At 42.3% G+C, this 23577-nt stretch overlaps 3 protein-coding genes across 3 annotated transcripts in view; 2 read left to right on the top strand and 1 right to left on the bottom strand.

The window, feature by feature from the left end:
- Positions 1–18482, bottom strand: part of Neur (E3 ubiquitin-protein ligase neur) — a 53181-nt gene extending 34699 nt beyond the window's left edge. Inside the window, exon 1 of the mRNA XM_071704080.1 lies at positions 18120–18482. Within this exon, the coding sequence (XP_071560181.1) occupies positions 18120–18153 (34 nt within the window). The 5' untranslated portion in view covers positions 18154–18482. The remainder of the gene's footprint in view (positions 1–18119) is intronic.
- A 1759-nt stretch (positions 18483–20241) lies between these two features.
- On the top strand, positions 20242–22286 carry LOC139771367 (uncharacterized). The gene is made up of 4 exons (XM_071704091.1): positions 20242–20553; positions 20949–21125; positions 21256–21370; positions 21827–22286. The coding sequence occupies exons 1-4, from the start codon at positions 20490–20492 to the stop codon at positions 21939–21941; spliced, it is 471 nt and encodes a 156-aa protein (XP_071560192.1). The 5' UTR covers positions 20242–20489; the 3' UTR covers positions 21942–22286.
- An 85-nt stretch (positions 22287–22371) lies between these two features.
- On the top strand, positions 22372–23577 carry LOC139771369 (uncharacterized). Its single transcript, XM_071704094.1, has 2 exons — positions 22372–22661; positions 23114–23577. Exons 1-2 carry the CDS (start codon positions 22500–22502, stop codon positions 23321–23323), a joined length of 372 nt encoding a protein of 123 aa, XP_071560195.1. The 5' UTR covers positions 22372–22499; the 3' UTR covers positions 23324–23577.

Raw genomic sequence — 23577 nt, 5'->3', positions numbered from 1 at the left:
TAATCATAGATAAGATAATTAAAAAGCAAACACGTTATAATTAATATCTGAAATCTTTTGCTACAATATATTTTATCGTGATATAAAATATGAGATATCTCGCAAAATATTCACATATTTTTTAATGTAGATATGTAATATTTTTTAAATACTTCTATATGTAGAATAACATAAAAAATCATTTATGCAAAAACATGCAGGTCGCCTCTATTACCGAAAATGGTTCTTTTTTTTTCGAGCAATGCAATGTTAATTAGAAATGTTGGAATTGATTCGTCGAGTATCTTTACCTACTTAATGTTAATTTATTTCCAAGTTACTTTGTGAAGACTATTTCAATAATAATACTAAAGATATTATGATATTTATTGAAAGAAACAAACGCGTATTCTCAAACATTTTCAAAGCAGAATTCGGAAAAAGCTCGAGCTTTGTCTTGCCTTTTTGTGAATGGCAGCTGATTCAGATAACGACATTTGAACCAATTCAACGACCACACGACATCCAGGAAACGTCGACGAAAAGAGTAACGTTGTCAATACGCCTTTGCGAGTTTGCGCCAGGAAGTCCGAGCGCAGATCGCATGGTCGTGCACGCGATCATCGGTAGCGTTTGCTAACAAACTATAACATTCCAATAACTACACGGAAAAGCAAGCACGTGCGTGCCTCGCAATAGTTACGCCAGAAGTGAACGGCATATGTAGCTTCGTTGTTGAGCGAGTGAGTGAGTGCATGAGTGAGTGAGTGACTGAATGAGTGAGTGAGTGAGTGATCCAGTGCACCTGGCCTGCACCGTGAACGGTGAAAGAAATTTAATTATTTCGATTGCAATCAATGAAATATATAATTAAAGTATAAATATACAAATCACTATTTTAGAAAGCTTACGCTAAGCAAAGACATTTAAAAATAAATTTTTCTCGGTCTATTTCGATTTTTGACGTATCGAGCGAATTCTTTTTAGTTTGTAGCGTGAAACGGACAAATTAGAATTCTAAATGCTTCGTCGAAAATAGTTTTTTTTTACACGGCCAGACGGCGTAGTTCATTCACTATCGCGTTCGTGTTCCGGCAGTTACGCAAAGCAGATGTTCGATCTTAAAAGATGAAGACCGACTTCCCACCCTGAAAAAATGCCAAGACGAAGAACAGGTGCTTGTAAAAAATCTCCTCTCGAAACTTAGAGACGATCTTTATACGGGAAAGTACTGGCTTTACTCTACAGTCTTCTATAATCTGCGGTTTTACGTATATAATCGACGGTTATTTAGAAATTACAAGATAAATATGTTCTATTAAAAATAGAAAAGAAGTTCAGCGTACTTTCGAAATCTTGAACGTGACTTTCTGACGCTAGATTGTGCTAATTTTCTTTTTTCTTTCGCAGCTGATTGCCTGACATGGGTTTTGTCACTGCCATAATAGCAAACACTTGGTAGTCACGCCGGTGGATTAACATGTTCGATAATAGCTTCCTAAATCATCGTGTATAGTCGAAAGTCTTTTATAGGGCCTTCGTGTTCGTCAAGAATCGTAGGACGTGATCCGAAACGACAAGATCGGCGTCTTTGGCAGACGCAAGGATGCAGGTAGCTGCACCCACTGAGCTACTGTTCGAAAATCGTCTTTAGAAATTTCAACACAAGCAGAAAAATTACGTTTTACGATGTGAAACAACTTCAAGGAAATGCACAGAATGTTATGGAGACTTCTTTCCTCCATCTACACCGTGATTATTCATATTATCTAAAATATACATATACCGTCATATTACTTAAAAAGGATATTTAAGCCTCTCAGAGAGTCGGTACCTGCGCGATTAGGTAATATCGAAATTATGCGGACGTGCCAAATTATGTGGAATGTCAATACGGAATTTGTAATGTTAAGTGAACTCTCGGTATTAGGTTTCGTAAGACGCGACGCGATATGAAACGTATCCTTTTAAATGGCGAACTTTATACCTGGCAGGAGACTGGCGTAATATTTTTCGAGACGACGCGACGCAATATCCTCGACTTTAAATCATCAGAGCAGGTAAAAAGACCTCAGCTGAGGTCACGCCTACGAGACCGCTTCTCCAACTGGAGACTGTCCCTTTCAATATCTTTCCATTTAAAACGAAACTGTTCAAGAGATTTAACTAGATCACATTTATTTCAAGTACCAAACGCGTGCTGCCATTTTTATTTATGCGCGGGTATATTCTTCATAATCATCGATCTTAATTTCCGCTCACAACTTACTAATTACGAATATCACAAATTAACGTTATTATAGTCATTAATACAAATTAATATTATATACCATATACTATAAATGTATGTGTATGCGTGCACCGAGAAAAAAAAATCGTTGATTCAAAGAAATATTATTTGATTCAACTAAATGCAGCGGTCACGAGCTGTCAAGCTAACATTTGTTTAATTCAAAAAATATTATATAAAATAAAATAAAATATTTCTTGATATTACTCACGTATATTTGATTTAAATATATTAATATTTACATTAAACAAATCACTACAACTAAACGAGTTTGGTCAAATTAACAACATTTTTTTCTCAATGTGTGTATTATAGTTATAATGTGTTTTATTCGCACGTGTTGACGCTAGCAATATAATAATCATGCAGAGCTTCCATACGTAAACTCTCTAATTAAAACACTCCTTTCTCGGCTGCACCGCATTTTGTCAAACGTTCACCACTTCCTCAATTATAAATATAAGCCTGTACACGCGCTGGATCGCGTTTCCGCCATTCTTTAATCCCTCTCGGCTATTTTGCATGACGGAACTTTCTTCCCGCTGCCGTGTTCCTTCCGACCGAGGCGGCTCGACAAAGGCCGTTCGAAAAAGATGCGTGGCAGGTGCGTGCGCGTGCCCGTCGACCAATGGTGTTCGGTCGCCGTACCGGTGGTGCATGTGTATACGGTATTACCAGGTACCAAGGAACTCGCATAAGACGACAAGGGGGAAAAGAAGGTAAGGAGGAGAACCGTGATGCACCTTGCACCGGCCTCGATCCCATTGACAGAATTCCCCCGCTACACGCTTCCCTCGTATGTAATCGTGCTTGGCGGAAAAAAAGGAAGCCCTCGCGAATTAATTGCACGCTCGATTAAAATCGTCGCGAATCGTTGAGCGACGCGACACCACCCATATTAAAGATACCGAGGTGCAGGAATTCGCCTTCTCATTTCTTGCACATGCAAATCGACAACCGTTTTTGCCTGCTCAGCGCACCGGTGTCTTCTGAGAAAAAAAGTACGTACTCCTTTAGTTCCTGCATGTAATATAACTGTTTGCCAAGCATTTAAATCGTTCTCTCCATTTTAAAAAACTTAAAACATTTGTTGCGCGTGATTAGTCTCAGATAATCGTTCAGATGATTAGAATTAGAATATATAAAGAAAAAGGATGTTATATCCACAATATTTTGACACGAGGCACAACGAAACTGGCTCTTCGGCTTTTTATCTCGCGGTTCGAGGATTCGTGCCGATGTCCAACCGATCGCCCATCATGCCTTAATTGGAATCGAGCCCGCGGACGAATCCGACAGGTGAATAAGAACGCGATTAACGTTGAAACGGGAACGTTTATGCTGTCCAGTTATCGTCCACCTGATATGGGTGGCGATCGCGTTGTAGGCTCTGTTTACAGGCTGCCGAGCTGCGGACGAACGTCGTATAATGATGGAATTTATGCAAATAGAAAGGTAATTATGCTACGCATGAACTTATGTTAAGAGACGAAAACTACATTATCTAAACCGTCTTTAACAACGCCGTTTCAACAACAAACTATTGTCGAATTTTAACGATTAAAGAAGAGGTTTGTACGGAGCTTATTTTTCCTCCTGTAACTATTTTTTTTTTTTTTTCAAAAATAAAAGTCTCGAGAATATTTTCACTTTCGCTCGTTTCAAAAAGCGACGTTTATTCTCGCACTGTCGCCGGCTTGCAACTGGCGATGACTCCCAAAAGTAATTACTTCATTCTCGAGGCATGTACGCGTCGCCCAATCACTTTCAGTATCGTCCTCGCACCTGTTTCCATCGTGTAGATCGATCGATAAAAATTCGAAATTTACGCGGAAATAACGTCGGGAAAATTAACGGCCCCGGATCCTCTTTATGTCGCAATAAAACGCACATCCGCGCGTACATGTCGGCCGATCCAATAAATTATTGTTTTGTCCCCGTTAAGTCCAGAAAATATAACGTCTTTACGTTTTCATTTTATTAAAAACGGAGTCTTCTTTTCTGTCATAAAGTCTGTCAGTGTAAAGAGTAAATGGATGCTAACTGAAGACACCTACGGATCTTGGTCCACGCACTCGGTCACGCCGTGTACACTGCGCGAGGAGAAAGCGCGCCGAGGAAAAACGTGAAGAGAAGCGGGAGAAGTCGGCACGTGCTATGCGTTCTGTCCGTGCGGAGTTTACCAAGTGATCGTTTAAACAAAGTTCATTACCTCATGATCGCCGGTCGCACAAAGGACACGGTTAAGTCACGTCGAGTGTTCGCTCGTCTCTTCGGAATCTTCTCCGTAAGAAAGAAACGTTCCTCCTTAAGTATTCACGAGGCAGTCGTCGCGTCAAGCGCGAGAGGACGTTATCCCGGCGCGGAACGAAAACGACGTAAACAAACCTGCAGTAAACTTAAATATAACTTGCGCGCGATCCAAATATTATAACATGCCTCGAAAAGAAGAAAAACAATGAAGAAACTAATTTAACACTTGTTTTATTTATAAATGTATTATAACGCGACATACACGTGCGTATATGTCAGCAATTTTCGGACTGACGGAATAAATTTCGGTACAGGTGCTTTTTCGTGTCCTGTTCTCTCAATTCTCTTGAAACGTTCTCGTTATATAATCAAAAGCGTTAACCAGTATCCATAGAGACTCGCAGAGGATTGAAAATCCAGAAGCTAGTTATGATAACGCGGGGTTGACCGGATTGAAAAAGGGAACGCTGTATAGCGCGCATCACCTTTGGTGTTTTATTCAAATATATTCGTATTCCTTGCCTCTCTCCAGGATAGATTCCGATACAGTTCATAACGGGGAGCCGTCCTGGCGCCAGATGTTCCCCGTTTTCCAACCCTCTAAACTTTGCCTGTTGCACATAGAGAAATTTTCATCATTCTCGCGTATCCATCGAGAAATTATTTAGAAGATGCACGTCGTTACGGAAAAAATAATTGTAATTTATGGCAGCATCATTTTGATAATAAAATTTGTCGAGAAGATATATGCAACAGAACACAGTTTGTGGAGTATGTGCAAATAATTACTTAGAAATAAAAAGAAACTTGTAATTATTTAGCCGAATATAACAATTTTTGCAAAATTATATGCAAAAATTTCAGAATTTGATTATATTATAATTTGTCAATACGCTACAATATTCGTATCTCTAAACAGAAGGCAATATGGCTAATTATTATAACAAGATAATTATTTACATCTTTTTGATTGTGAACAAAGAACAACATCGATAAAGAGTTTCATTTCTATGCGTAATAATTACGAGAAAGACAGAAAGGCGATTCATTACACACCGCGAACGCCGTAAAACATAAGTTAAAGATAAAAGAAAACCATGTGTCGGGAGCATCCGAAAATATGAAAAGCAGGATTCGGCATATGTTTACCAGGTGTCAATTTTATGCAGGAGGGCACCGACACAAACGAGAGGGCCCCGGGTGCCTAAATTGCTCGCCGATACTCCGCCAAAGGTGTGCTTTCAATGGATTCCGATGCACATTTTATTGCGGCGATGCACGCTGGTCATGCTGAAGCAGCGACACAGCTGTGTGCCAGACAACGAATTGACAAAAGATAAAAGAAGAGTGATTTTACGACACAGCAAGTCATGAAATATACGAAACTCGACTAAAAAATGTACTTGTAAAATTATTTCAGGACAGATTCGAGCTCACAGAACCCAAATTTTTTATAATAATTTTTAATTATATTTTCAATTATAGGAAAAATTTAGATCAAATTGCAAGTTACTAGACATGTGAGACGTTATAAATTGAAGAAATCGAAAATTATTTGTCTTTAATCCGTCAGCTCTGTGTAACCGACATGGTTTGCGTACGTAATCAAGTAAATGATTTTATAAACGGATGAATAGTCTTGCTAATTATGAATAGGGCAGTGTCCTCCAATGTTGATTACCAAGCAAAATAACGGCAGCAATTTTACGACTCTGCTTGGAACACACGAGTGAAATATAGAATTTATTGTCTAAATGAAATGAAATTTAGTTGTACTGCTTGTAATGCTTTCTAAACTTTCGAATATTCCTTAATATGTAATAAAATTAATAAAAGTCTTTTCGATATTAAGCAAGATGCTTGTTTAAAACGCTGATACAAAAAGCAGTTTTTAGAAAATTTCTTCATGTCTAATATAGTATATAATCCAGTGTATAATACAGTAATTCACGAATCGATAGTGTGTCTCGAAAATTCAAGTATTATTTAGAAATGCCTACTCTTCCTGGTTTTTTTATTTCCTTCGTTATTATGTTATGTATATATGACATTTATGTATTTATATACAACAATTATATAGAGATTATATGTGTATGGAATTATATAAAATTTTAAACAATTTAAAAGTAGTTATATAAAATTTTAAAACATTTCATCACATAATCATCTCAATTGACATAATATAAGATCGTTTCCTTTTCTTTTAATGCAGAAGTTCGTTTTCTCTTGTCGCATCACACACACGCTCCTCGAATTCTATTTTCCAGACTTGCTCGGGATTTTCCGCGAATCATATAGAATTTATTCTGATATCGTATTGATAAAAATTGATCACTCGCTCTTAGCCGAACGGTGCCGTTTCTCTGTCGCAGTCAGGGAATGTCAGCTGCCTCCTGAGGTACCCCTCAGCGAGGTACAAGCCAGACGCGATTGTTCGATCAACAATACTCAACCGAATCGCTCACAACATATCCTATTCACATCATCCACCCACTTTATACCGCCCTCGTGCGCCTTCTTCACCGGCGCGCGCGACCGGCGGAAAAGGGGAACCGGAACAGAACTAACGTCCATTTGGTCCACGGAAGAAGCTGTCACCCTTCCCGAATCGGAACTCCTCCCTTAAGGACGTTCTCCGGTCCTTATACTAGAGAAAATCGATTTTCTTTAGATTTTCTTGAAACTGTGAATATACGTTAATTTAGGTGTGCTTTATGCGTGGTATAAATTTCAGTACCTCTTCCGGTATAAAAAATCAAGATACTGAGCCTCAAAGTTTCAACTTTTACTAATGAAAAGGTTTTCCAGGCCAAACGGTAAGAGATACGAGGTTGGTCAAAAGGACCAAAGTTGCTCCTCTCGTCGAGTTCTATAAAAAAAAAATGCCAAAATTAAAAAAAAATTAAATTAAAAAATTTTTTTTTGTAAAAATTGAAACTTTGAGGCTCAGTATCTTGATTTTTTATACCGGAAGAGGTACTGAAATTTATACCACGCATAAAGCACACCTAAATTAACGTATATTCACAGTTTCAAGAAAATCTAAAGAAAATCGATTTTCTCTAGTATAAGGACCGGAGAACGTCCTTAAGGGGAGAGTTTCGAGATCTCTCCAGTCAATGCAATCCATTAATTTTTTTCTCTAATTTGCGAGTTTATTCTTCGTTGAAGCTTAGGCACAAGCTTCAACGAAGAATAACCTCGCAAATTAGAGACCTAATTCATTTTTTAATAAGATATAACAAAGAATTATCATGTTATATAATTTAATAACATCATGTTATTAAATTCCGATAAATTATAAATATTTTGCAAATTTGGAACAAACGCAGTTGTTGGGGCAATTGTCGAATTAGAGTCTGATCATTCTGTCTGATTGTCCGGTCGTTTAGGTGGAGTTTGGGGCAAATTGACGCATTGTCCCCCCAACAGAAACGTCGGACAGTGGTCAGTCGATTGATAATGCCCGTATCTAGAATGTGGATCTTATTGTGCCTCCTACGTGCGCCGTGCAACGCGACGATATCGATACCCGTCGATCTCGCGAAACGCGGATGCAAAAAAATCCCTCGTTCTAGGGATATCTGCCTATATGGATCACGAGGAACACGTGGTAGCCTCGTTAATGTAGAGACGAAAGTCGTTTCTCATAAAGGAGTCGGCGGCACGCGCCACCAGGGCGGGGTGTCAGCTGGTGAAGAATGCCGATCGGTACCCATACGTCCTCGATTCGGTGCAGCAGGTTTTTATCTCCGCGCAGTATCTTCCGTTGCCGAGGAACTCGCTACCGACATGACGAAATAAACGATGCGATCCGTTTAATCGGTCGATTCGTCGTTCGGCAAAAACTTGTCTTTTTTCGCCGAACAAATTTCTCATTTTTAAATAATCGTTATCTCGATTGGAAAGAACGTGGAAGAAACAAACGACATTGAAAGAAGGTAAATTTTCGAACACCTCGAAGGGCCCCCGATTTAATCGGACTTATAGAGAAAAGGTTCAACGCCCTTCGAGCTTTCGGAGAGCCTGTCGTCTCTCACCCTCCTTCGCTCTCTCCCAGCATCTCCGTTTCCCCTACACCATCATCGTCGTCTTAAGTGTCTCCTACACCCTATATTTATCCCCACCATGGTGCCCCTGCTGCCACGCGCCACCATGCTCCGTTGTCTTCTCGCCAACATCACATCTCTCTCTCAGCAGCCGCCGCCGCTCTCATCCCTCTCCCTGCCTTCTCTCCTTCGCTCGAGCGGAGGCCCGGCTCTCGAGGTCGAAATTCTCAACATCTGTCATACCTCCTACCACCGTACCCGCCGCCGTTAATACGTTCACTTGGTAACAGCAGCCACATCCCGACGACGACCCTCTCGCCCGCTTCCTGTAATCCCCGAAGTTCTCTCTTGGATGAAAGTCGAAACGAGGAGCTCTCCCGAGCTTATTTCTCGTCTGTACGGCTCAACTTCCCGAAGAGTTATTTAGTTACGCGTGAATTCCATTCGCGGAAGACGCGAACTGATGATGTCACGGACTAAGACGCTCACGGCGTAAGAAAGGATTTCTCCGGAGTTGCCCAAAGTTCTCTCGAACTTATTGCTATTTCGAAGCGACAACTCAGTTACTGGGACCATTCGCGATACTCGCGGAACTCGTTGCAGACGACGAAATCTCAACGTCTTTCCATTGACTTACTTTGAAGCCGTTCAGGAAAGTTCATTTCCATCATCGAGACCAGCTGCACCATCGCGCTCTTGTTGCGAAGCGCAACGTATATATGAGTAAAAAGAAAATCTACGACGGTTCTTTTGCATCGCTCGCGACACGACGCGGGTATATCGATGTCGTTTAAGCCGGCCGGCAAGTTTATTTCCCGGTTGCCGATTCGGGCATCTCCGCGTGATCAGGAGGCGATTCGAGAGGACGTCGGTCAAGCCGGACCCAGGCAACATCTGCCTGTTCGTCGGTGGCAGGTGGCGACCTATCCTCTTCTCTCCTCGCTCGATCCGCCTCTCGCAAACGCGCTCCTGCACTCACCACGTCCTCGTCGCACCCCCGTCGCGTGATCTCTCGTCTCCGTCGCTCTCGCCCGTCCCGTGTGTATTTCTTTTCGGTGAACGACGTGCGCCACGCGACAACGGCACGACAGGCGCGTGTCGGAATCGCCACCATGGCGGGGGGAAAATGGCGCACGCTTGCCTTAAGGGAGGCTGCGCCTCGTGCGGCTCGTAATTGCGAGCATGACACAAATTCTTATTGCTACCGTCAATTTCTGCGATCTCTTATCGCTAGCCTCTCGTTACGTAAAAAGAAAAAAGAAGGAAAGGGAAGAAGAAGAGAAAGAAAAGCTGACTTCCAATTCGGGGAATCTACGATCTAAATTAAGATTGCAACTCGTGGGGGATGCTATGCATATTTTGATATATCCCCTTGAATTCCCGAAAATCTCTAGTTTCTTGTCATATGTTACGAAGTTAACAACCGAAGAAAAGAGCCGTTATTGTCGCTCTGAAAGAAGAGGCGAGCGCTCTTCGTTGCTCAATTTACGGACGAGAGATATTTACATGTGCGTGTGCACAATGCGACAGGCTCGCCACAAACAGGTGGTTGGTAAAAAAAAAACATATCTCTTCGAGTCACTCGGAGCACGACTGCGGAGCACTTGGAGAAAGAGAGAAAAAGAGGGAAAGAACGCGCAATGTGCTCTCTTACAATCAGCCAGCTGGTAATTAATTTAACGTCGAACAATAATGTTCATACGATGAAATGAGGCATTTGTCTCCAATAAGTTATTAGCGTCGTTTCTTTCGAATGTAGTTTTTTTAATGACGTCTACGTCATACAAGTCGGTCAGATAGAAAGCTACGGAAAATTATTCGTAACGTTTGACGCGCACGCATCGTCTGATACTTAAAGATCGCAACTATAAAAGATAACGGGGTCTATCGAGCTATTGCATATATCCGCCGATGGAAGAAATTATGTCAGGGAATGGCTGCCAAGTGGCTGTCGCGGTGTAATTACGACACGCGGAGCGAGCAGAAGGGGGTGGCATCGTCGAGTTTTTTAAGTCGTCTTAAATTTAGAACGCGACGTGGTCGTTCTAAATTTAGCCCCGTTCATGTCGATTATTGCTCGCACGAGTGTCCCGGAAATTCATTCACCGATCTCCGCCGCTGAAGAGTTTCGCGGCTTTCTAAGAAATTCCAAGTGATTGAACTCAATTCTGCAGAAATTTAACGAGGAAGGAATATAAAATATAAATCTACTTAATGAAACACTGGCGCCATTCGCCAATATAAAACTCGCCGCAAAGGGTTTATCCGAGGAGGGTGTTTCGAATAGGACGCACTGGACAGGACTGATGTGTCTCAGAACCTAACATACCGTAAATTTCCAAAAGGGAGGGTGGTCGCGTACTTTGAATGACGAAGGGGTTAATTCTGGTCATTAGCACTCGCTCGCTACGTGGACAATTGCTGCCGTTCCCACTGTTTGTTCCCGCGACCCTGATGAATTACGACGTTTCGAATCTGTGCACGCATGTTTCACCCCTTCAGATGCTCGTCAAAAAAAAAATCGCAAAAAAACGTGAACCCAGATTCATGTACGGATCGATATAGGGTTGAATCTTACAAGGTAATATATTTGAGAGACACGAGTTACATATACGGACTAAATTTTATATATTCGGTCATTTATTAACGGCATTCTTTCGAATACTAGCTTCGTTTCTAAAATATTTAATGCAAAGTGTGCAAAAAATTGATATCATGCACAATAAAATGCTCTTTTTATGATATCATAAATATTATTAGTATTAAAAAAAATTAAATAAAAAAGTCATTAATAATATTGTTGCAGAATAGAACTCTTGCAGAGAATTTGAATATTCTCAGGATTGCAATGCTGAAAAAAAATTCATGTTTGCGCAAAAAAGAGCCACCCTGCCTTCGGGTGAGCATTTGTTTCTTTTCCTCAGCCAAGCGGGAGCTTTCTCCCGCGACCCTATCGGGTTTGCACAAGGGTGGTTTCTGTAACTGCGAGGGTTTCAAGCATCACGCTATAACGACGGATAAAAGCCCTTTGCCTCTCAGTTTTCTTCTCTCCCTCCGTTCCCTCGATCGACATCCCCGCCGTGTACATCGACCCTGACATTCACCTACACCCGCGAAAACGTGCGCGCGCGTTTTAATTGCAGTGACAGCGAGAACGAATATAAGCCCGCATAATTAATCGCAAGGGAGGCAAGATAAAAGCCGCTCGCGTTTCTGTTCGGGCGGCTCCTCCGCGTGTTATCGATCCGCGTCTCAATGCGAACGAGCACTCCACCTATATATAAATGACGAGAGTGACTGCTTCGTTACTTTCATCTTACGGCGGAACCGGAGTACGAATTCTTTTGAATTAGATGTATTCGACGAGGCGCCCTGCGACGACGACAGAAATCTCGTTTGAAAGGCGTCGCGTTGCCACCTTAAAACGAAACGTTTCATTCAACTGGACGTCCCGAGAAGAATTCGAGAGCTAAATCGCGGACGGATATCCACGGCACGGCGGTCGGCGTTGTTGAAAGCGAAAGAGAGAGAAGGAGGAGAGCGGCGCGGCGGTGACGGCGGGCGGATAGTTCCCAAATTGTCATTCCCTCTTAAAATTAATCCACGAGGGTTGCAAATAGCTGGCATGGGCTTGACGTGCGGCCAATTGCCTCACGCGCGCGAATCCCGCGGATGCCGTCGCGGACGCACTTTCGCCAGTGCTAACGGTGCTGGCGGTGGACAGGCGCTGCGAGGGGGATGACGGGGGCGAACGAAAGGGGACGAGAGCGCGGAAGAAAAGGCCTCTGGCTCTCTTTGGCGCTCTCGCGTCGACGACGGACGAAGACGGGGGACGCGGATGGGAGAACAGAGCGAGTAGGTATCGCGCGCGGTTCGCGCCCCGTGGCACGACAGGAACCTTTTCCAATTGACGTCATAGACACGCTCTTTTGCCCTTTTTTTCACCCCGCCCCTCGCCCCGCCGTCGGGTTAAGAATAACAACGCGGCGAGATCGCTCGCGCGCTTATGTGTTGCAACGCACTGGGAATAGACGGTGGCCGACTACCGGCCACTGCCGCTGAATCGACTTTGTCGGCCGTGTGTTGCCACTCGGCCCGAGTATATCCCACAAGTCGTGAACATGTATTTTTAATAACGAGTTCGCCAATGAATTTGTAATCGGTTATTCCCAAGCGAACGAAGGTAAGCGAATCGAGTAACGAACGATCCTCGAGTTAGGTACAGGAGCCCTATTCTCGAATCGTTTTCATGAAACTCGCATGCAAAATTCAATGCTTTTCAAATAGAAAGTCGCATACGAAAATCTCATTAGGACAGGTTCGAGAATACGGTCGCAGGAGCGATGGAAAAAGAGGAAGACCGATCTTGAGTTTCAAGGGTCACAAAATCGCATTCTTCAATTAATTTCGATTCTTATTATTTTAACAGAATCTTAAAATTTAATTACAAAAATATACCGAAAATGAGAAAGCTGATAATATAGTATGAAACAGTATAGTACTCGTCGAAATATTTGCTGACAAAAGATTGACTAATTTTAACCGAAATGTGATTACTTAGCTTCACGAGTTGTTAAACATCTTTAAATACCGTTTAATGATGAAATCAAAATAAAAAAGCTGATAACATAATATAAATAATTATGGTACTCCTCAAAATTGTTGCTGAGAAAAAATCGATTTTAATACATATGTAATTATTAGATTTATGAATTGTTAAACATAAGGTCTGTTTTTTATTGCTGCACTGCTGAACTGGTGCAGTAAGTTAAAGTGAAACGAAATATACTTGTCTCACTCTAACTTATTGCACTAGTTCAGCAGTGCAGCAATAGAAAACAGACTTATAAACAATAATGAGAATACTGCGAATACAGTCGTTTTCTATGAGATTTATATTCTCGAGGTGTTACATATACCTGCGATTCCCCTGCATGCCATCATTATTTGAAAAGAAGAAGCCCAGGATAAGAAAAAAATGAAGAGACGGATGCAGTAACCGCAACTCGTGTGTGTATCTGGTGTCAGAAATAGCCGCCGTCTTTAGGTACGAACACAGTGCACGCTCCATTACGCATTCATACATGGGCAAGACGCATATACGTGAGCCGCACATATCGCCGAAATATGTATATGTACCGTTCATTTATTTCCGCGTTCGAGGATTTCCTCTCCGCGTCAGTTCCTGTCATTGACTCTCGGCTAATCAATTCTAATTTTAAAAAATTATAGAACTTTTGTGCTTATTATTGAACTACAGAATAGATCGCGGAAACGCGGTAACGAACGTTCGAGGCATCGTTCCAGTTTATCAAGATTGCGGCAGACCAGCGGATAAAAATAGTAGACACAAAGGGATTTTTTTCTTCCTTCCCGAACAACATCCGTAATGACCCATATTTCGCGATGTTCGAAACGTTGAGAGTTTATTGACAGATTATCGCAACGAAAATGGATCACCGATTTAGTGCAGCAACGAAACGTGAGGGGGATTCACTTTCGCGAAACCCAAAAATAAGGTTTGCTTACGCCTGTGTGCTATCAACGTCGCGTAACCGTCAGTTTTATGCCTCTCCACCTTGCTCTCTCGACGCTGCCGCGTCTGTACGATTTGACGATAACGATCGCGTACGCAAATAAATTTCCATATCAGCGCGTATTCTTATTCTTCGGACCGAACGCGCCGTGAACGTTTTCTTGGCGAATTTTCTTCGACGTGAGGGAAGACGCGTCGAGGGAAAAGTAAAACTTAACAGGCTTCTTTCCTTTCACGGTCTTTTCTCCTCGGTAGAAGTTTAACTTCCGCGGGTAGTTTTCGAGTTTTTCTCCAACGTCGCACACGCTCTACCTGACCTGAGTCATCAATGCCGTACAATAGACCTGCTACCTCTCGGTCAGGTTGCCGAGCGCAGTTGCGCAGTCGAGGCTTGCACAATACGATCTTTCTGTCGAGATCTTTCTGCACGGTTCAAGCGCCAGCAATGCTTTTCCGAATTTTCTGCCACGCCACGTCGCACAAAAGGCGACCTTAGAGTCTTTACAGCGAATCAATGTGCGACGTTACCTACCTAAACCAAGATCAGCTGCGCGACGCGGGCACGTGGGAGAATCTTCTGATTGAAATTTATTGGGTCTTTTCCTTCTTGGCAGCCAGTGCCGAAGCGTGTGAATATTTGACAATGCCGTTTTTAAACTATAAACGCGTGTTCGCGAGGCAATCTCGAAGCTCCGTCTCTTCTGATTTTGCAGTCACGTGCCTCGTGCAGACACCGCGACGCTGATGCATCTCCGCGGTAACGAAATTATCCCTCAAAGTGCAGCCGCGACGGATCTCGATCTCGAGGTTGCGACGCGACCGGAATTGGATTTCCAGAGTCATTAGACTCGCGCCGGAGCGCGTCGCGTCGCGTCGCGTCGCGTCGCCGCGTTCCGTGACGCACGGAGAGGCCTCCTTTCTCTCTCCCTTTTTCCTTTTCGTTTCTCCCCGTCGCCGTGTAATCCCTCTTTCTCTCTTTGGGTCTCTAAAATGGCCACACGCAGCCAGCGTAGCGTCTTCTTGGTATTATAAATACATATGAGAACTGGGTCGCTGCCCTGAACCCCGGCCACCACGCATCCCGTCTACGATCCTTCTTCCTCGTTAATTCCCCTCCCCCCCCCCCGGAAGTGTCGTCTATGAATCTCGAGCGCGTGCGCGATTTTCCGCGTTTTTCTTTCGAGAGAATTTAATGGCGATTCCGATATTTCATTAAGCTCTTAGAACCGTTTCGTATAATTACAGGTACAAATACAATATTTAATTTCTCAACAGTTTCATTTTCTAATAATGTAAAACGTATAATCTAATAATGTAATATTTTATTAATGTTTCCTAGTTTAATTCAGTCTCTTCCGTACTTAGAATTTCCGGTTTCCGTTGCGTCCTAATCTAAAGTCGCGCGAGAGTTTAAGTCCCGGTCTACAATAGGTGTTTTAAGCCCTAAGCCTTAAGAAATTGTTCAATCACAGTTGAATTTGAGGAGAATAATTGACTGCGATTGGTCAATTTCTTAGGGCTCAGGGCTTAAAACACCTATTGTAGACTGGGACTAATGAACGCCGTCCACTCGTCGCTCCCGAAACGTAGGAGGGTTCTGGTCGAGGTACTTAGCAAGATGAGAAAGAAGAAAAAGAAAAAAGGAGAGAAGGACGTCACGCGCGGCCGACCGCTCGCGTGACGTCGATTAGATAATTCGGTGGAAGGGAAACGGGAAACCCGCGCCGCGCCGGGTCTGTCGTGGATTTGTGCGGATGTGCAATCGCGGTTTTACTGGGCAGGTCTTCGGAGACCGGCCCCTGTGTCTGCCATATGACAATACCATCTGCGCGGCCCATGCCGGGCGACCAGACCAGGGTACCGCCGGTGATCCTGCGGGATATATAGGTGGCTACGCGCCACGACGGGGGTGCAGGAGCATCTTGCAAGCCTTGCGGAGCCCCCGGCCTTTTCAGAGACGGAATCGAAAGGTGCGCCCTGCCGCAGGCCAGAAAAGATGCAGCTGGCAAAATAATCGCGTAATCGCCGAAACGCGACTCCGTAAATGCGCAAAACCCGAGTAAATTAAGTCATTGCTTCCCGCAATGGCAGGAGATCTATTAATTAAGAAGAAAATGCACAATCGTTTGATTGTCTATGACAAGCGTTCTCGTATAATTTTTACAATTTCCTAATAATAATGATCGTTAATCGTTTTACATCGATCCGAATTAATTATGTGCAAAAAGTAACGCGACTTTTCTTATTTCGTACTTTTATTTCGTACTTGCGTATTTCGCAAATAAAATTTTAATGGCAATAATGTTAACACTTTGTTATATCCCAGTTAATTATAATTCTAAAGAAAAAGAAAGTGAGAGAAGAGAGATAGATTGTGTTCATCTTATTACCAACGGAGCAAGCTGCATCTTGATGCAGATGTCGCTCCCAGACAGCGTCTGATAAAACTTATCAAGTAAAGGGTTGCGCACAATGAAAGGAATAGGGAACAGGGAATAGGGAACAGTTCAATATTAATATGTAAAATTCATTAAAATATGTAATTTATTAACACAGAATAGACGAACAGAGGAATACCGCTAAGAACAGTGATGAAATTTTATTTCTATTTCTGTACGCTATATGCACAATGAATATGTTAATATTAAACTGTTCCCTATTCTCTGTTACCTGTTCATAGTGCGCAGCCCCTAAGAGTTTGGATGCATTTAGATAATTTTTAATTAATTCGCTATCTATTTCAGGCCAATTGAAAGAGAGACTTACGAAGAAATTTAGATTTTACACTGTTATTTATTTTACAAATTTACTTATTATAAAGTAGCAATAATATTTATACATATAAAACTATTGAATTAAATTCATTTTTCATTCATAAACCGTGCAAATATTAAACTAACTTCAGCGCTTTTGAAAAGCGCAGCATATTTATTTAACAATTAAAGTAATTTAAATCGACCTGACTGGCAATATATATAACGTCTATATATATTTATTTAACCTAAAAGGGACGGATGGTGTTCAAATTTTTACTTGAGGAACTCTAGTTTCTGTATAGGTAAGATATACGTTGGTAACATAAAATAGGATGGAGTATATATATACTTTTTAATCATGCACTTCGAACAAATACTGGCAAACCATCTTACATTAATAAAATAAATATCCAAGAAAATAGTTGAATAATAATTAATAAAGAGTCATTTAAGATGGGATATGCTAGCACTTTACCAAGTGTTTGTTTATAGGTTTTTCTCATTTTTAACTTACTTTTTAGACACCATTAATTTTAATTTGATTTCCATTTCCATTGAAGAAATTCTTGGATTTTTTAAAAACGTTTTCTAAACGAATTTCTCATTTTGCAAAAATTTAATAAATAAAAATACACGCGTTTAAATATACGCGGCGTATCTCTTCGTACGCTTTCACAATCGCTAACGAGCAACTGATGATATCAATTAACAACGGTGACTTAAGGATTTAAATTCGCCACGTGCAATCATGAAAAAAAAAAAACAACACGTGCAACGATCGTTCCTTATCAATAATAAACATTTAAGAAATGTAGTAATCTGATTCGTGATTCGCGCGGATTCATAGTTCAAGACTAACATTTATCAAGTTATCGCTATCATGTCACATTATCAAATCAAAATTTTATTCCAGTTCTCGAGAGAAAAACTGCCGAAAGGGACTCGTCTCGCGCCTAGCAACGCGCTGGCGGATGAAAGGAGATCCAATGTTCCAATCAGTGGTTCCAATAGATCTGAACATAACCTCCTCGACATAAATTCCGCGCAACTAAAGAAACCAGGTACCCCGTTGTCGTCGCGACGACGCCGAACGTCGGCTACGGATCATCGGTGGTCGATCGTCGTCACGGTTGACACATGACACATGACACGCGCTCGCGCGTGCACGGAGAAGGAGGCATTCGGGGCCGGCGAGCAGCACGCGATCGCCGGACGCGAGAAAGCGTTCAAGCGTTGTGTGTGATTCGGGGACTCACCGCTGTGCCCGGTGTTGCTCGACGATTGGCCCATCGTCGTCCTTGTCAGCCCGGCGGCAGCGACGGCGACGGCGACGGCGGCAGCGGCAGCGGCGGCGGCGGCGGCGGCTGCGACGGCGGCAGACAATTGCGTCGGGTCGTAGGGCGGCGGTGCTCGGGGGCGGGCGCGGGTTCACGTGAAAAAGCGGTCGCATGTGCGCGCGTGAAACGGGCACATCTCTCGCGACGACGACGACGACGGCGCGGCGGCAGTGGCGGCGGCGGATCACTAATCACTGTCAAGTGTCAATCACAGTCACGATGCATGGTGCATCCGTTGGCATCCGCTACGCGCGGTGTCGCTACGCGGCGGCGAGGCGACAAGGCGACGAGGCGGACGACCGACCGCACTCGCATCGCTGCGCCGCCGGCGGTCGCGCACGCCGCGCAAGGTGATTGGCCCGGCGACGGTGGCGCGCATGCGCGCCGATTAGCGCGCCGTTTTGAACGCGGCGCGGCCGCGGCGCGCGTGCGGCGTGCCGCAGGGCGCAGGGCCGAAATTGATTCCTCCTCGAGCGAGAGAGCGACGGTGATGCAGGTGTGCGCCGCGGCGGATGCTGGCCGCGTTTATCCGCGGCGCCACGGACATTCTTGCGCATCCTGACGCGTGGATACTCGTGCCTTGTCCTTGGGGTTTCATTAGCGATATTATCGATTTTTTTTATCGTGTATATTTCTATGTTTACAAAACCGCTAGATGAAAAAGTTTTAGTTTATACGCGCCGTATTGAACGTAAGATGTATAATTGAAATTTTTGTAATACAGATAATTTTACGGCAATACCGGTATATTAATTGTATACCGTTAATGCTGTTATTATATTATTGAATCGCAATGGATATTGTATTTTATTATGTATATTTTATTTTAAAAAATTAGGAAATATATAAAAATTTCAATTTATACCAATATTTGACGTTTAATATCGGTTAATAATTTTCAGCCTTGTTATTGTATAAGAATAAATGTATACCATACAATTGTTAGTCAAATTATTTCAGTCTATTTTGAATTCACTTTTTTATAATATTCTTCCAATACTTTCAATCGAGGCAAACTTTTATGCACGCTATGACATTATTGGATTAAAAATTATTATATATATAAAATAAAAAATATTCTTGCAATTTGAGTTTTCGCAAGATTCGCATTAGAAGGTCAAGCATGCAATTAATATAATAACATTAATTCTAGTTAATCACGGATGCATTCTAATTCTAATTTTAATTCAAATTAGATTAAATTTTAATTGATTTGGAAATTATCTTGAATTATATATTATTCAGACAATTAAAAGACCATTTATCCAAATGTATACACTTTTGACCCAAAAAAATATTTTTGACTTTGTTTTTTTCCAGTGCGCAATATCTGTATGTATAATAGATATGTAATTTAGTTTTCTAAAGAATAGAGATTGAGTCTCTTCTTTAACAGAATAATTCTATAATTATTCCAAAAAGCGTCTCTGTTCATTCATGCTTGAATTCGCATCATTCTTACATATCATCATTTAATTTTAAGTTCAAGATCCTAAAAAATTTCCTGCATTCTTCTCATATATTCTATTTTGCTATTGATCTCAGCCTTACCGAAAGAAATGGAAACATATGAGTACTTATGCGCTTAGTTTCTCCTAGCATCTTGGGGACATCAGTTATAAAAGTTCAGCACGTTGCAGACAAACTATGAAAGTATAACGGAATAAATGAGCAAGGAATCGCGAATCTATGCTCGTCGACATTATACTTTCTTCACACTATCATCGTAAATCCTAAACTGCACCCACTATTCGCGTGTCGCACGTACGTGTCCCAGAGTGGGACCATGCGAGGAGTGTTCAGGATGGCGTATAAAGACCAGGGTCGTGCCCGAGCTCGCGGGACATCCTCGCCACGATCGCTGGACGATGACGGATAAGGATCTATTGATCCTCGCCGTCGGTGACGACGGCAGAGTGCTCGACTAAGGTCCATCGATCACTCTTAAATCTCCGGCGAGATCGAGGTCTATACGACCGCGAGCCCGCGGATCGCCTTGGCAACCGACCGTCATAACACTGTATACTACGTTAAGTTTAATGGTATTAATAGCGTCGACGGAGTTGTGAACGGGAGAGCCGTCCGGCCAGTCGCTCGGTGTTCCGTGGATCACATTCTACCCTGCGACGAAGATCACGACGATGTTAAACGATCGGCCGGGAACGATTGGAGAACGTTCGCGACTGATGAGATGGTCGCCGGCGGGATCGCCCGGGATGTAGAAGCCCGAACGTCGACGAGAGTGTGCGATCCCACCGGGAAACGAAACGGGCTCTGGGTCGCCGAAGCATGAACGTAGGGAATCCCCGAATCGTTTGCCTCGCCCTCACCATCCTCGCCTTCTTCCAAAGAGGTAGACGATCAGGCGCCGAGATGGTCACTGATCTTTCTCAAATATCGAGATCAGTGGGGGCTATTTGCGAATCTCGCGCGCGAGCAAGATCGATAACCGGATTGCACACATCGCTTTTGAGGACAAGTCGTTAACGCGCGATATGTCTATAGTTCGTGCGGTTTTATGTAAAAATAGCTCTCGCTTTGGTGCCGTTCACAAGCCTTGACATAAAAAAATTCTCTGTCGACATAAAAATCCTTAGCACTTATTTTTTTATCGTTGGCAAATGAAATTTTGTATTTAGAACGAAACGAGTAACCGAGATGTCCCAAACGCAAGAGATGTCGGGCCGCCAAGTTTTATTTGTCGCATCGTCTCACACAATTACAGAGTATAACTTGTATGTCCCGCAGGATGGGCCATCGATTGTTTCAAGTGCGTCTCGATCGACGGCGACAACAAACCCTGCGACGATCCATTTCATAACAATGGGAGCCTCGCTCTCTTGGAGTCGCCCTGCTTAGGAGGTCGGAAAGGCCGGGATGGGCTCTTCCCAGCGACCGCTTGTCTCAAGATTGCCGGCATATATGGTAAACTGAATTACGATATATTATTTTTATTCATTTTTTTCATATATCTCCGTTATGTCAAAATCGAGAGAATCTAGCGTTGACAAGTATATTAAACTATATTTTAATTAATTGACTCGATATGGTTTAGATGAATCCGGTGTGAGTCTGATGGTGAGGGGCTGCGCGTTGGACAGCGGAACCCTGACAACGGACTCCGAGATTATCAGAATGTCCCACTGCGGTGGTTTCTACTTCGACGACAAGTAAGAGAAATTGTAATACCGAAAGGAGCCGCAGAAAGAGAGACCGGGAATGAAAATTTATTATTCAGTGAAACACACAGGGCACGATATTATAATATATAATCAATTAATTATAATTATTAATATCTGACGAAATCTGGATGAAATTTGGAATGTTGCAATTATGTCTCAATATTTGCAACAATACTTGCAGAAATTTTGACCTTTCATAAAATATTGATAAATAAATATTTGCACAATTTATTTCTAAATAGTATTATTTCTAAAGAGTAGTAGCAAAACAGTAACATCAGGCGAGTCATCTTAGTGTTAGTGCAATTATTGTGAAATTCCTCTCAACTGAGTGAATTTTCCTATCGGAGAAAAATTGCCATTTAAAGTCCGAGCTGGATCTTGGTAAAAAATATTATTCTTTTAAAAAATTTATTATCTTAAACATTCACGAACATCTCGCAGATACGTGCGCGGGTGTGTGCAGTCCTGCAGCGATGCGGACGCGTGCAACGCGTCGTCGAGGAATCTCGCGCCGCTGATCGCCCTCGTGTTGCCGATTCTCGCGGGACTCGCGTGATCCATTTGGCGTACCGCAACGCGCGAGGCCGATCGAACGTCATTTTGAAAAATGGGACAATCTGGAAGAGACGGACGGCGGCATCGAAGAGATCAAGTACAACGGCGAGCGTGTAGTGGATATTAACAATCTTTGTTATTAAAGCTTATGATGTTTCAAGCAAACCCATATAGTCAATATACTGCCAGATTACTTAATATATAATTTAAGCTCTAGTCTCATTATCGTCAAGCAACAATCCACGCGCCATTTACTTTATTAATTTATCACTGGCTATCACTGTGCGATACGTTGATTATATAATTACAGCTTGTTATCAATAAAGCATATGTTGAAATTGTTAAACGGACCCTCTCTTCTTTATCCTTTGTCCTTTTCCTACTCCTCGTAAGAATTATGCGGGCAATTTCAGACAGCGCAATAAGCTCCACTTTTTGTTTCGCTCAAATTTTAATGAACCCATTTCTCTCTTCTGTTATTTCGGACGATCGACTGTTTCAGTTTTTGATTAGTGAAATTTTTATTGCAAGGTATAAATTTTAACAGCAATGACCGACCATGAAAAGTCGAATGTCCAGCGTCTCCGATCAATTCGTAAATCTCTTGTGGCGAGTCGCCTGTTGGCTCTGGGAGACCATCGAGCTCGTCCTAATCGTCATATTCGACTGCTTAGCGAGGCTAATTGAGCTAATACTCGTGATGATGAAATTAATATTTCAGGTGACGATCCGCTCGTATCAGTAATTACTTTTCCAATATATTGCGAATAAGGGGCCTGTAAACGTTAACGACATCATTACCGTGCCTTGCGTAAATATATAATATACCATAGAAAAGTTCGTAACGATATCGTTAGCGTGTATAGAATAGGCTCCTAAGATTGTAGACCGTCGATTCGAAATGAAGAAAAAAGAATTTTTTTTTTAACTAAAATCAGAGACGCGTTTTCGTTTCGAGAGAATCAAAAGGATCTTAATTAATTAAAATTAAAAGTGCGTTTTCTGATTCGTTTCAAGTGATGAAAAATGTGTGCAATGAAAAGAATGGTATATATTTTTATATAAGTAATGGATATATATATATATATATTGCTCTCTCCTCCTTGGAAAACGGAGGAAAATTTCACGGACACAAACGCGAGCGAGTACTACAAGAAGTGACTGGATTTTTAGGTAATCTGCTTCATCAGGGATTTATGCATCGACGCGATGCAGACATTCGCTAATGTTTTCCGAGGGATCGTTAACGTCATTAGCAGTATCAGTTGCGACGACATCGAGGACTTCGCCTCCGCCTGCATTGTCGTTGTCTTGTGCACCGGGGCCGTCAAGATGGTTATGGATCTTCTCAAGAGGGTACATACAGAGTATATCTCGCGATAATCGTTACTGTCAACAATGGACGGCGATTCGCACCCGGATAATCCGAAGGGTTAAGAGTTGCTCGCGAATTAATAAACAACCCCGCTTATCAGCCTTGAACTCTAACAATAAGTACATTAAAAAATTGTTAGATTTGTATCTGAAATATTCAAATTTTAGAGTCCAAGTTTTAGAGAATAATCCCATACTTCATTTTATCATTCATTCGGGACCAAAACGGGATTCTTTGCACTTAAAATAGAAAATAAATAAAA

Source organism: Temnothorax nylanderi, unplaced genomic scaffold (assembly GCF_030848795.1).
Source record: "Temnothorax nylanderi isolate EJ_2023f unplaced genomic scaffold, tnyl_v1.0 TNYL_tig0039_pilon, whole genome shotgun sequence".
Classification (NCBI taxonomy): Eukaryota; Metazoa; Arthropoda; class Insecta; order Hymenoptera; family Formicidae; genus Temnothorax; species Temnothorax nylanderi.
The sequence above is the reverse complement of the archived record's forward strand: the minus strand, read 5'-3'. Positions and strand labels throughout refer to the sequence as shown.

Coding starts and splice junctions, on each gene's coding strand:
- LOC139771367 (XM_071704091.1), top strand. CDS start 20,490: ATGAACGTAGGGAATCCCCGAATCGTTTGCCTCGCCCTCACCATCCTC. Junction 20,554..20,948: donor CCTCGCCTTCTTCCAAAGAG/GTAGACGATCAG, acceptor TATGTCCCGCAG/GATGGGCCATCGATTGTTTC. Junction 21,371..21,826: donor GGTTTCTACTTCGACGACAA/GTAAGAGAAATT, acceptor AACATCTCGCAG/ATACGTGCGCGGGTGTGTGC.
- LOC139771369 (XM_071704094.1), top strand. CDS start 22,500: ATGAAAAGTCGAATGTCCAGCGTCTCCGATCAATTCGTAAATCTCTTG. Junction 22,662..23,113: donor TGATGAAATTAATATTTCAG/GTGACGATCCGC, acceptor CTGGATTTTTAG/GTAATCTGCTTCATCAGGGA.